The 13,985-nt window shown below is 35.4% G+C and overlaps 1 protein-coding gene across 2 annotated transcripts; it reads right to left on the reverse strand.

The window, feature by feature from the left end:
* LOC104786400 (type IV inositol polyphosphate 5-phosphatase 7-like) lies at positions 6,633-11,114 on the reverse strand. Of its 2 annotated transcripts, none has more exons than XM_010511812.2 (13): positions 10,522-11,114; positions 10,352-10,439; positions 10,055-10,123; positions 9,882-9,969; positions 9,674-9,778; positions 8,852-9,584; positions 8,576-8,769; positions 8,367-8,475; positions 8,100-8,248; positions 7,757-8,006; positions 7,134-7,227; positions 6,937-6,975; positions 6,633-6,834 (listed from the first exon to the last, which is right to left on the reverse strand). In XM_010511812.2, exons 1-10 carry the CDS (start codon positions 10,549-10,551, stop codon positions 7,784-7,786), a joined length of 1,788 nt encoding a protein of 595 aa, XP_010510114.1. In that variant the 5' UTR covers positions 10,552-11,114; the 3' UTR covers positions 6,633-6,834; positions 6,937-6,975; positions 7,134-7,227; positions 7,757-7,783. The 2 variants fall into 2 exon arrangements, with proteins under 2 accessions (XP_010510114.1, XP_010510113.1); XM_010511811.2 differs by having other exon boundaries at positions 6,937-7,052.

Consider the following 13,985-nt stretch of genomic DNA (forward strand, 5'->3'; position numbering starts at 1 on the left):
ATATCGCATGTCCTAATGATTGAGTGCATGGTTCGATCTCAAATATCGCATGCTAATATTCGGATGTCTATTTCTGTCGTATGCAGATGGCAAGCCTTAAGAGCTTAGACTATCCAGTCTTGAATGCTTCTGGTGACAATTACTTGCTATGGGCAATGAACACCAAGATCAACTTGAAGTCAAAAGACTTGTACGAGTGTGTCGAAGAGGGTAACAAGACCTCGGACAAGAATAAGAACAAGTGTATCCAGCATATGCATCACCACATTGCTGAGAGTCTCAAGAACCAGTACCTATTTATTGAGGACCCCTTCGACCTTTGGACAACGCTTAAACGGCGATATGGGCACCAAAAGACGGTGCTCCTTCCAAAGGCCGAGTATGAGTGGAAACACCTAAGGATCCAGGACTTGAAAACCCTGGACGAGTATAACTCTGAGCTTTTTAGGATTGTCTCAGTCCTTAGGCTGTGTGGTACGGTGGTTACAGAGAAGGAGCTAATTGATAAGACTTTGTCTACCTTTAGCCCTAATAACATGGTTCTTCAGCAACAATACCGGCAAACAAAGTATACCGAGTATGGGGCACTCAATGAGGTGTTACTGCTAGCTGAGCAGAACAATGAGCTGTTGCTGATGAATAGTGCGGTACAGCCCCATTACCAGAAGCACACAAAGTGGATGCGGGAAAGAAAAGTTCTACAGAGCCTAAGGAGCCTAAAGAGCCCAAAGAGACCAACTACGTCCACAGAGAGAGACACTACGGCCGCGGCCGTGGTGGTAGAGGACGTGGTGGTCGAGGGGGCCAAGCTGGCCGCGGACGCGGTGGTAGAGGCCGTGGTATCTCGAAGCCACAAGCTAAGGCAAAATCGGTTTGTCACCGATGTGGTATGTCAAACCACTGGATGAAAAACTGCAGAACTCCCAAACATCTTATTGATGCATATCAAGAAAGTTTGAAGAAAAACTCAGAAGCTAACTTGGTGCATCTCGATGATGAAGGAGACTTCGATCATGAGAATGATGACTCCCTAGAGACTTCCGACCTCTTTACAGAGAATGAATGAATTTTTCGGTTTTTATTTTGGTTTAAGACTATGCTTTTATGCTTGATTTATTTCTATGTATTGGATAATTGATTTGGTTTAAATTCAAGGATTTATTTTATAAATTATTTGCCTTATTGAGTTAAAACATAAATGTTGTTTTATAGAAATGGCTGAGGATATGAGTGAACTAGTGGTGGACAGTGGATCCAGCCACACTATTTTAAAAGATAAAAGATATTTTATAAACCTCACCATGAAAAGTGCCAATGTTAGTACAATTGCGGGTATAGCAAACCTTATAGAGGGCTACGGCCAGGCTCACGTGTTGTTGCCTAAGGGAACACACATTGAATTAAGTGATGCCCTATATTCACCCAGCTCCAAGAGAAATTTGTTGAGCTTTAAAGATATAAGATTAAATGGTTATCATGTGGAAACCAAGGGTGAAGGAACTAGAGAGTTCCTATACATTACAGAAAATGTGAATGGACAAAAGAAAGTCCTAGAGACTATACCTGCTCTAGCCTCTGGTTTATACCATGCTAAGATAAATATGATAGAGGCTAACTTGGCAAAGCATAGAATGTTTAATGAAGAGTTCACTCTATGGCATGACCGGCTAGGCCATCCGGGTTCGAACATGATGCGTAAACTAATTAAGAGTTCGAATGGGCACAACCTAAGTGAAAGGAAAGTTATCCCTAAACATCTCACGTGTGTAGCATGCGCACAAGGGAAACTTATTATAAGGCCTTCACCAGTAAAAGTCACAAGAGAGACTTTAAACTTTCTGGAAAGAATTCAGGGAGATATATGCGGACCAATACACCCATCTAGTGGGTCGTTTAGATATTTTATGGTGATGATAGATGCATCAACCAGATGGTCGCATGTTTGCTTGTTATCCACAAGAAATCTCGCCTTTGCAAAGATGTTGGCTCAGATTATAAGGCTAAGAGCACACTTTCCAGACTTTCCACTTAAGACTATACGTCTAGATAATGCTGGTGAATTCACATCCCAAGCGTTTAATGATTATTGTATGTCCATGGGGGTGAGTGTGGAACATCCTGTGGCACATGTCCATACACAAAACGGACTGGCTGAGTCCTTCATTAAACGAATACAAATAATAGCTCGCCCATTGTTAATGAGGTCGAAGCTCCCTGTGTCGGCTTGGGGACACGCAGTATTGCATGCAGCAGAGCTCATACGCATCAGGCCATCTAGTGAACATAAGTATTCACCATCCCAACTATTAACGGGTCATGAGCCAGACATATCCCATCTCAAGACATTCGGTTGTGCCGTTTATGTACCGATTGCTCCACCACAGAGAACTAAGATGGGACCTCAGAGGAGGATGGGAATATATGTTGGATATGAGTCTCCCACCATCATAAAGTATCTCGAGCCACTGACAGGAGACCTGTTCAAGGCCAGATACGCGGATTGTCAATTTATTGAGTCCGAATTCCCTGTAGTGGGTGGTGAGACCAACAAGCTGGTAAAGGAATTGACATGGAATCAAACATCCTTAAATTGGCAAGATCCTCGAACTCTAGCATGTGATGCAGAGGTTCAGAAGATTATACATCTTCAGCAGCTAGCTAATCAATTGCCAGATTCCTTTGCTGACCCAAAGAGAGTGACAAAATCGTACATACCAGCTTGTAATGCACCAGTACGTATTGATGTTCAGAGGGAACACAATAATCAAGTTGCTACAGAGTCTACGCCACGTTTGAAACGGGGTAGACCATTAGGTTCCAAAGATAAGAATCCTCGGAAGAGTAAAAGAGGTGCATGTCAGACCGAGGCTAAGGGAATTACCGAGAGTACAGACATGGCCGCGGCAAATGATAAGGTATTGGATGGGGTTCAGGACGCTGAACCTCTAGGTCCTGAGAATATTGATAACGATGAGATATCGATCAATTATATCATGTCTGGGATTACTTGGAACCGTAAGGATATCGACGTCGATGATATTTTCGCATACAAGGTAGCACTTGAACTAAATGAGGATCTAGAGCCCACATCTATATTAGAGTGCACTCAAAGCAAAGATTGGCTTAAATGGAAAGAAGCTATTGATGTGGAGCTAAACTCTTTGAAGAAGAGAAAGGTGTTTGGTCCGATCACACGGATAACACATGAAATTAAACCAGTTGGACATAAGTGGGTCTTTGTAAGAAAGAGAAATGAGAAGAATGAAATCGTGAGATACAAAGCACGGCTTGTAGCACAAGGATTCTCTCAAAGACCAAGAGTAGACTATGAGGAAACATACTCCCCTGTGATTGATGCAACGACTTTTAGATATCTAATAAGTCTGGCTGTAAGAGAAAAACTGGATTTGCGGTTAATGGATGTTGTAACTGCATACTTATATGGTCCACTGGATAATGAAATCTATATGAGATTACCAGAGGGAATAGAACTCAAAGAAAAGAGTGGTTCTCGAGAACAGTACTGCATAAGGCTAGACAAATCGCTTTATGGACTGAAACAGAGTGATCGAATGTGGTATAATAGACTTAGCGAATTTATGGCAAAGAAAGGCTATAGGAATGACCCCATCAGTCCATGTATATTTATTAAGAAGTTTGCAAACAAAGGATTTGTGATAATAGCAGTCTATGATTTGAACATCCTAGGAACCTCTGGGGAAATCGCCCAAACTGTAGAATACCTCAAGAGAGAATTTGAGATGAAAGACCTAGGTAAGACAAGATTTTGTTTGGGATTGCAGCTTGAGTAAAGAGACAATGGCATCCTTGTGCATCAAAAGGCATATACAGAAAAGGTACTCAAAAGGTTCAATATGGAGCAAGCTCACCCATTGACTAGCCCCATGGTTGTGAGAAGTACACAAGTGGATAAGGATCCATTGGCTCCTAGGAAGGCCGATGAAAAGGTTCTCGGGCCTTACGTGCCTTACCTCAGTGCTATAGGAGCATTAATGTTCTTGGCTAGCCACACTAGGCCGGACATAAGTTTTACCGTGAACCTCCTAGCAAGATATAGTTCTTGTCCGACCATAAGGCACTGGAATGGTATAAAACATGTTCTGCGATACCTACAGGGTACGACAGACTATGGTCTATATTACACTAACTATAACAAAGATGGTTTAGTTGGTTTTGCTGATGCAGGTTATCTCTCCAATCCACACAATGGGAAATCACAAACAGGCTATGTGTTTACACACGGTGGTACAGCAATCTCTTGGCGTTCTATGAAGCAAACTCTTGTAGCAACATCATCAAATCACGCAGAGATACTAGCAATGCACGAAGCCAGCCGTGAGTGTGTTTGGTTGCGGTCCATGACTCAGCATATTCGGACAGACAGTGGATTGGAGGACAGCAAAGAAGCAACCGTAATCTATGAAGATAACACAGCATGCATCGCACAGCTCAAGGAAGGTTACATCAAGGGAGATCGGACGAAGCACATATTACCAAAGTTCTTCCATACACATGATCTACAAAAGGCCGGAGAAGTTCTTATAGTGCAAGTTCAGTCAAGTGAGAATTCAGCCGATCTCTTCACCAAATCGTTACCGACAACAACGTTCAAGAAGCTCGCGCACCAGATTGGAATGCGGAGACTTAGGGACTTGGAGTGATGTTTGGAACAGGGGGAGCAATGTGTGCTGTACTCTTTTTCCTTCACCAAGGTTTTGTCCCAATGGGTTTTCCTGGTAAGGTTTTAATGAGGCAGCATCCCCTAAGCACATTGCCGCGATCCCATCCAACATTGGCACGGTCGTTCGTCCAAGGGGGAGTGTTGTGAAACACTTAGTGGACTTACTAGACCGGCCCATGTACTAAGCTATGGAGTCTCGGTCCATAGGCTTTACTCAGTCCATACAGCTTCGGCCCATTGGCCGAAGCTTACTCGGCCCTTAATCCTTAAGTCGGTTTAACCCTAGACATTGTACTCTACTATATATATGCATGTAATCCTTGGGAATTATCAATAATAAACACAAGAGCTTTATCCCTAAACTCTACTTTCATAACAATGAGCAGATTAATTTCACATTCTATATTTTCATATGTAAAAGTATAATGTATACTGTTTTTTTTCTTTATCGTGCATTTGTGAGATTGTTGTTTGTTATTAATAATTTGTGTTTATTCTTTTCACTGGCTACACTCAAAAGTTCAGTTAGACATTACCCAATTACACAGTAACAGGTAGTTGATCAGCTAAGAGATAAAAGAACACAATCGTTAAGCTTAGATCATGGATAACTGGATATGGTACCGGTATATATAAAAAGATGAACATCATCACTAACTTAAGGCCCAAGTGGTAGAGGTTTCGTTATCTATGCTTGAATTGAAACAAATGGGGAGCGAGGAAGGACGCTAATGAGAAGTAAAGTACGCAATTTCTTGTGTGAAGCTGCTTTCCTTACCCACTCACCAAAAAGTCTATATAGATCATATTCATATACCCCTATTGTTTTTTATGCAGCCTTGTTCTGACTTTACTTTTACACTATATATTTGTTTTTGACTTCTGGTAAAAATATAAATAAAAATTCATCCTCTAGATTAGGTTTTCTTTGAATAAAGACTCCATATTCAATGTCTGACCATTTTGTACATATAAGCTATACAATTTTAAAAACTAGTAGTTCTTTAATTAGTGGACTAGTATGAAACTGTTCAAAGATTCTTGGGAACTTTATTATGATAGTATGTGAAATCACTCTATAAATATATGGGATATGTTTCTGTTAACCAACCAAAATGTATATATTCTCCATTCACTCGCTAAACTCACTAAAGATATATTTACAGCACATATCAAGATGTTAGGAATGCACAAAAACATTTATCTTATCAGATCAAATATCTGAATGTTACACTGTTAAAGGTATTCAAGAAAATCATTTTGGATATACACTTCTTGCTCTGGACCACATTTTCCGTTCAGTTCCTTCTTTATGTATTTGTTAATGTTTTGTGAAATAGGAATTTCCATGGAAAAAAATAGAGCTGATCATTGTCTGACTTTCACATTCTACAAGAATGTTTTTGATTTGTGATAGTATAAATATATAAAAAAGGAATATACAAGTGTTGTTGTAATCACCAAAGCTGAAACAAGAGAAAGCACAAGGCAAATAGGAAAAAGAGAAAAGCATGAGAGTACACATTACACACTCTCTGCACTTTCATACTCTTTTTCAATCATTTCATTCTATACACTATTCTCTATATCTTACATTGCATTTTAAAAACTATTTCTGAAAATTGGTATAGTGTAGTATAAATTTCCTCTATTTAATTACACTAAAATAAACACAAACTAATGATTGAGAATTATTAGACTTTTGGCACGCAAGGCTAATAAACTTTTGTGTGAGTATGCCATTCCATGACTCATGTTTCGTGTATTACAATTATATTAATCATTGAATTTTTGTACTCCTCTATAGAAGAATCAGAGAAGGAGTGAGCTTCGAGGTTATCAAGAAACTCTAAACTTTTTACAGTACAACGATCATCACAAGACGTTATCTTTTTATTCTTTTCACTTTTTCTTTGTAAGGAAACAATCATAATGAATTACACTATCATTGCTTTTGTTGTATAATCTTTTTTTTTTGTTACATTTAAACGGCTAAACCTTATATAAGAAGCATTACACTATCATTGTCTCGGGAACACACTTCAATTTATAATATTTAAAACTATACCTAAACACTTAACTAAAAAGACTGATGAATTAAAAAAAACCTTCCATCTGTCAGTTTCATAATCCTGCACCAAACAAAAAAAAAAAAAAGTCTTATCGTAAAACTGTTGTTAACTTATTAACAGAATCAAAGTTACAATAAACTGAGATTAACATTGATTATTTACCTAATAACCACGCTGTAAAAGTTACTTCAAGTCCTAGTCCTACCATGAAAAATAAAAGAACCGGTTTGATATGCGAAATTTGGTTAACCAAGACATAATTACAATCCTTTACACACCTGTAAACCGGAAATTCAGCCGTTAAAATCAGTTGAAAACCGAACCGGAAACAAGATATAGGAAGAGAAGTTTGGACCAACCTTGTTTCCTTTGTGTTAAAAGGAGCAAATGAAATGTCTCCATCATCATCACTCCTCAAGGCTTCAAAACACTCGAAAATAAACTTTAATTTACCTGACAAAAGCCGAATCAAATTATATACCATAAGTGATAATAGTATGATGAACAATTATGTATAATAATAACTCCTTATGAGAATTCCAGAAAATAAAAGTTTTTTTTTCCTCTTGTCAAGATTCAAGAATCACACAAAAAAATCTTGGTTTCAAGAAATATCATTATTGTTGATGAATGATGATGCAGAGACAATATCTTATCACATTTTCGAATCGAAATACAGATCGCTTTACCGGGTCCATTTTTATCCAAATCAACCTGTTGTGCCTTAAATGATATGAGAGAAACGTGTTGGTTATACTTTTCTTGGCTGATATATAATAAATGCAGACCAGTCTTAATGGACTTAAGTCTCTATTTTGTGTTTGAGGACCACAACTACTACTACTACTACTACTAGTCTACTACTAATAGACTACTTACTACATTGGCTTTCAATGCTTCATGTCACTGACACTACATTCCATCAGTTATCTCCTAATTTTCTGGTTAGATGTATTGAATTTTTTATGAGTAGAGATGTTACCGTAAAGAAGTTCTTTTTTATTGTCTTTTAGAAAAAAGTTAGCTCGGTGTATCCACGGGCGTAAGGTAAGAGTTCTTCAGCTTGGACCCGTGCAGTAGAGTGACTCGCGGTTCGCTTTAGTCTCTTGTGATTTGACTCAACCTCGGCGCTGAATATGCCGTAAACCGGTCTATGATCTGAAAACCGTGACTCCCCTCTTACATAAGATAACTGATGAAGTCCTTCCCCATGCCACAGTATCCGATCACACCTTTAGTAACAAAACCAAAAAAAAGAACCATTGTCAGATCATTACATGGTTCTTGTTTAGTTTTTTTTTTCTTTCTGAATGCAAGAAACTTACCAAGCAGGAGTACGACGTTTCTCCTTTGGATGCAAATCATCTCCTGCATACCTATCCGAGTTAGTCGAGTATTTGTAAGTTGGTGGGAAGTAAATCTTCCCTTCGTTCCATCCTTTAAACACATGGCCTCGTTTCTGCTCTATCCGTAACTGAAGCAAAGAATGTTTTTTTTTAAGTTTTTAAGAACAGAACATTCTATTAAAATGAGAAATACGAAACTATATAGTCTCTAATGCTTTATATATGCATTAAATCTAAAGCATGTACCTGATCATTCTCTAGTAATGCTCTCCAGTTTTGCATCTCGACAAGTGCTTTTGCGGATCGGTAAGAGAGTGCTATCCGGTAGTTCAGATCCCCGAGCCATATTACACGACTAAATCAAATAAAAACAAAGACAAAAAAATGTAACAAGATTTGAGTGATAAATCTTTAAACATATCATTTGATTTCTTGATGTTCTGTTTCAGTCTTACTCATGCTGAAGGATATTCTCGGGGGACTTCTCGTCCGCAGAACTCTGCACACGAGGAAACCTTGTTTTCTTGAGTATCTCCATGACATCTGAGTTTCTCCTTAGCTCATCGCCTTCTTTTTGTCCCGAGGTCAAATGGGTGCAGACAAAGCAGAAGCTTGTTTGATGAAGCAACATACTAATTGAGATTGATCCCTACAAGAAGAACCACAAAAACTTCACTATAACAACTCTTAAGTGACTGACTCTGTAACAAAAGCATAAGAATTCATTTTACCTTATTTCCGAGATAACCCATTAGTCCTCTACCAACACAAGAAACTTTCATGTTCTTGACATGTTCTCGTAGCTCACTTTTCACCCAAATTGTTAAAAAGATACCAACCATCTGTTTACTTGCGACCAAACAGTACTGTGACGAGTTCCACGGGATTCTATAACCGTTTTCATTTGAGGCAGGACCAGGGCATGACCCCGGTGAGTTTAAGATTGTGCTTGGAGAATCCCCTGGAGCATTATTATCATCATCCGAGGATCCCCACCTGGAGACATCACTAGGCCGGGAATAATCACTTGGCCTAGAGTAATAATCACTTGGTCTAGAGTAATCACTAGGCCTTCTTGAGTAATCACTAGCCCTGTGACTAGACCTAAAGCTCGGATCAAAATCACTTGGTCTATGAGTGAAGAATACGCGATCACAGACGCTGAACCGACGGTCAAGCCGTGGTTGTGAGACGGAAGGATCATTCTCATCCATTCTCCATACGCTCGGTGTTTGGAAAGACCGTCTGTTGAAGATAGTCTCGTTCTTTTGTCTCGAAGATCCGGAGAAGTCAGCATCGATCTCTGCTATGGGGACAGGTATAGGGGACGGGGTATGACAGGCACTGCTTGTCCCTGGGAGGTTGTTGAGTGTTTTTCTGATGAGGGAGTGCCATTTCTTAGCAGGACCATTGTCTTCAGCTCCAAGAACGTTACCTGCATTAAGAGGAACAATCTCTTGGAACCTAAAAGAAGAAAACACAAGATTATAAAGAACGTTTCTTGAAGAAAGACAGAGATTCTTGAAAAGAAGATGTAACGGAAACACACACACCCGAGTACGTATATATCTGCAGGAGCTGAGGAATGAAGCCATTCGTCGAGGTTTAGATCTTCGGGAGGAGAGCGTCCAGCAACGTTCCATGTAGCTACGAAGATGCTGTTCTCAAGTATATATCATTCAACATAAAGATTCAACTTCAATGGATCATAATATAAGTCACATATGTGTGTATGATGATGATTGTGTTCATATATATTACCTGTGGTTTTGGACATCAATGATTCTAGGATTTTCATAATTCATTTTCCTTTGTCTAGCTTGCTGGTCCCAGTTCTTATTGAGCTTCTCTGTAAAACTCAGACATCAATCATCANAAAAAAAAAAAAAAAAAAAAAAAGCTGGTTCTGTGTAATTGAAACGAATGATACTTACCAGTTTTAGTCTTCTTGATTGTACAGGGCTTTGTTTCTGAATAGCTGGTTCTGTGCTCAACTTCAACTCCTTTAATTAATTTGACCCAAAAAAAAAAGAAAAGAAAAAATCAAAATTTGAAATCAGAAGAAACAGAAACTGTCAATGGACCAAAAAGAAAAGTGAGTTGAGAGACTTGTAGATGTTTTGTTTTCTCAGAAAAGACAAAAAAAAGATTGCAAATTAATGCAGTGCAGAACAGAACAAGAACAAGTTTTGACAAAAAAGAAAGAAAGAAGAAGACTTTTAATACTTTACCTTGAGGAACAGAAACGTCTGCTTGAAACTTTTCAGTTTTGCTTTTGATGTTGAACCATTTCCTCACCATTTTCTTGGACCAAGACAACTTCATTTAAGTGAAATAAAAAGAGAGTAAATGAAATAGTTCATTCTTGAAAGAAAAAGAAAAAAAGAATTAAAGAACAAACCTTGCTTTTCTTGGGTTTGTCGTCTCTCATTGTTGCTCTTTACTTGATTTACAGGTTTGTTCTTAAGTTGTGTAGAGACTCAATCCATCCAAATAACCCCAAAAAAAAACAGAGATGAGAGATCAAATCAAAACTCTCGTACAAAGTTGAATCACTGTTTAGAAATATGAGATTTGACAAGAATTGGTTTCTTTCTTCTCCTATGAATCAAGACAAGCTAAGTAGGAGAAATTTAGGATTAAAAGGGTTTTGTCGGAATGAAAGAAAATGGGTTTAGTTTGTTGTGAGGAGACTCTCTTTTTCTCCGAACAGAGACAAAATGAGAATAAGAAGAAGTAATAAAAAGGTGTTGAAGAGACAACAATTCTTGAAGGAAGACAATGAGGAAGATCTTTGGATAGAGAAAGCAAAAAAAAAAAAGTGTGATTTGAAGAGAGAGAGAGAGAGAGAGAGAGAGAGTGAAAGTGTTGGTTTAAGCTTTCTGGCTTTGGTCCTTCCTTCTTCTTCTTCTTCTATGAGAGAGAAAGAGAGAGAGTGAGTGAGCCTCGTTCTCAGTGAAACGGCAAAGTAAAAGCAGCAGCGGATTTGAACAGAATAAAGCGCAGAGAGAGAAACACAGCTTACCTTAAGACTTAGACTAATCAATTCTTATGGGCTGAGTTTAGTATATAATTAGTTAATTTTTTTTTTGTTGTTGAAGACAATTAAGGGGAGGCTTACTCAGTTTTTTTAGTTTTTTATCTTTGTTGTTTGTTAATTGTCTTATCTATCATTTCATAAGATAGTTTGAAGAAAAAAATCAGTACATTTTACTCTATTGGTCACAATATATATCACTGTTTGAAAACCTCACGTTTTTGTTAAATAATATTGCAATTCTTAATATAATATTATCTGATGAATGTTATGAAATTTGTTCAAGTTTTAAATCGTGATTTCTTTGCTTTTTAAAATCATTTATAATATTGATCAAGTTTTCAATTTTCCTGCTTTAGAAAAATAACTTTTGCTAAAAATATTTGTATATTTGTAAATAGTATATACCCTTTGTATATATTGGCACTGAAAATCCAATATTTAAGGGAAATACCTTAGGTCTATCTCTTGTAAATGTAAATTGAAAATCCACATAAGGGAGTGCAATTCATCTAATATTTCAAGTAATTTGAGTTATCATAACATTTTAAATGATTTTGATGATTTTAGGGAATTTGATATGATTTATTGTAAAAAAATTTCAAATCCCACCTAAAACCATTAAATATGGATTTCTGTATTTTAACTAAACAAATCTTATTAAATCCTCCAAAATCCATAAAAATCATTTAAATCTAAATCTACAAACTGCTTTGAATAACAGTAGATTTTAAATTAAATTTTTAAATTATACTAAATAAAAGTAGGAGTTATAAGCTTCTAAGGCTGTCCACCTAAGTTTTAAAACAACCAATAGGGATTCAATATGTCACTAATTAACATTTTTAGAAATTTGCAGAATTTTATATATTAAAAATTATTTTGAACAACCTATCAGGATTTGACATGTCATTCATTAACATTTTCTAAATTTCCAGAATTTTTTAGAAAAAGGAAAATTTTAAATTTATGGAAATAAAAAACTATGTACAATATCCCACATTGGCTAGAAAATTTTTAGACAATGGTTCAAACCAGTATAAATAAGATTAATATGTTTCCAACAACGAATGAGCAGGAAAGCTTGATTTATCAGGCGTCCAAGTTTAAAAGTTTTATATGGTTTGATCCTGTTTTTTATTTGATCAAACTAAAAGTTTAAAAAGTTTCAAAAAATATTTTAATATTTAAATTTTAAAAAATTTTAAATATTATAAATATTGAAGAGCTTTTAAAAAGTTTTTAAATATTATAATTTTAAAAATTTAATAGTTTAAAATATTATAAATATTGAAACTTTTTAAAAGGTTCAAATATTATATTCGAACCTTTTAGAAGTTTAAAATATTTTAAATACTGAAACTTCTAAAAATTTTAGCTTTAAAAAGGTTTCAAAATATTATAATTTTAAAATTTTTTAAAATTTATTTAAATTTAAAAGCTTTTTAAAAAATTAAAATTTATAAATATGTACAACGTACCACATCGGCTAGAAAATTTTAGACAATGGCTGTGAACCATTATAAATAAAAATAATATGTTTTTAATTATAAATTTATCAGGTTTGCTTGATTTATGCTTATTTATCATGTTTCCAAATTTAAAAGTTATTTGATTTATTTTAGCAAATTAAAATTTTTAAAGGTTTAAATATTTATTATAGAATGTTTAGAAATATTATAAATACCTCCATAAAAATGTTAAAATATTATAACTATTTAAACTCTATAAAAAGTAAAAGTGTCATTAATATTTAACTCTAAAAAAAATGTTACATATAATTAAACTACATCTAAAGTTTGAAATATTTTAAATATTTAATCTCTTTTAAAAATTTAAAAGTTAAATAATTACCAAATATTATATATCAAAATTTTTAATATCTTGAAAATATCTTACGTATCTCCGTTTGTGCTTTATATCTCTTATGAGCTGTAAAACATGTTTTTGTGTATGACTTTACAGATGATTTGATACTTTTGCAGTAAAATTTTAATTTTTAAGACTAAGAAAGAAGGATTGACGTCGCAAGATCTTGATTTGATGTTATTTGAGTTTAAAGAAGAAAGATCGGCGAAAAGCACAAATATTGTTTTTACTATACATGTGTTCATATTACTTTCTCTGCAAGTAAGAATTTTGGTTTGAGAAGTATATGGATGAAATTATCAATAATTGGGTGCATGTGTTGACTATGCTGGTTTTCATGAATTGCACAATTTTATGAGAAAAAATGATTTTGGTCTTGGAGTTTGATGGGTTAACAAGTTGTGTGGTAGTCTAAAAAAAAAGGTTTTTTCAGTGAAAGAATGTGAAAAAGTTGACGAGGAAGAACAAGAAGAAGAGTATAACAAAGAACTGGACGGTAAAAGTAACGATGACAATTACCATAAAATTTGACAATGAAAATGACAAGAAAGAATATAAAGAATAAGAAAATATTAAATAAAAAACACAAAAACATAGGTGATAGCGATCAATTAAATATGAAAAATGAGATAAATTCATGATTATAAAATTGTTTCGTTTTTCTGGTGGCCAAAGAAATGGTTTAAGATATGTGAGGTCACCAGTTTGATCCGCCTCGCCTGGACGTCGAGTTAGATTTTAAAACACAACTGTTTTTATATTTTAAAATTGTGTATATGAAATTTAGTTTTTCCTTAATAGTAATTTAAAGTTTTCTGTAATATAATATTTCATTACAATCATATATAATTTTTATCAAAATATATCAAATAAACCCACGCGTAGCGTGGATTCAAAACCTAGTTATGTTTAAAAGCAGTGAATTTTAATAAACTTTTTAAATCCATGATTATATAACA

The sequence above is a fragment of the Camelina sativa genome, chromosome 5, assembly GCF_000633955.1.
Source record: "Camelina sativa cultivar DH55 chromosome 5, Cs, whole genome shotgun sequence".
NCBI classification, from domain to species: domain Eukaryota; kingdom Viridiplantae; phylum Streptophyta; class Magnoliopsida; order Brassicales; family Brassicaceae; genus Camelina; species Camelina sativa.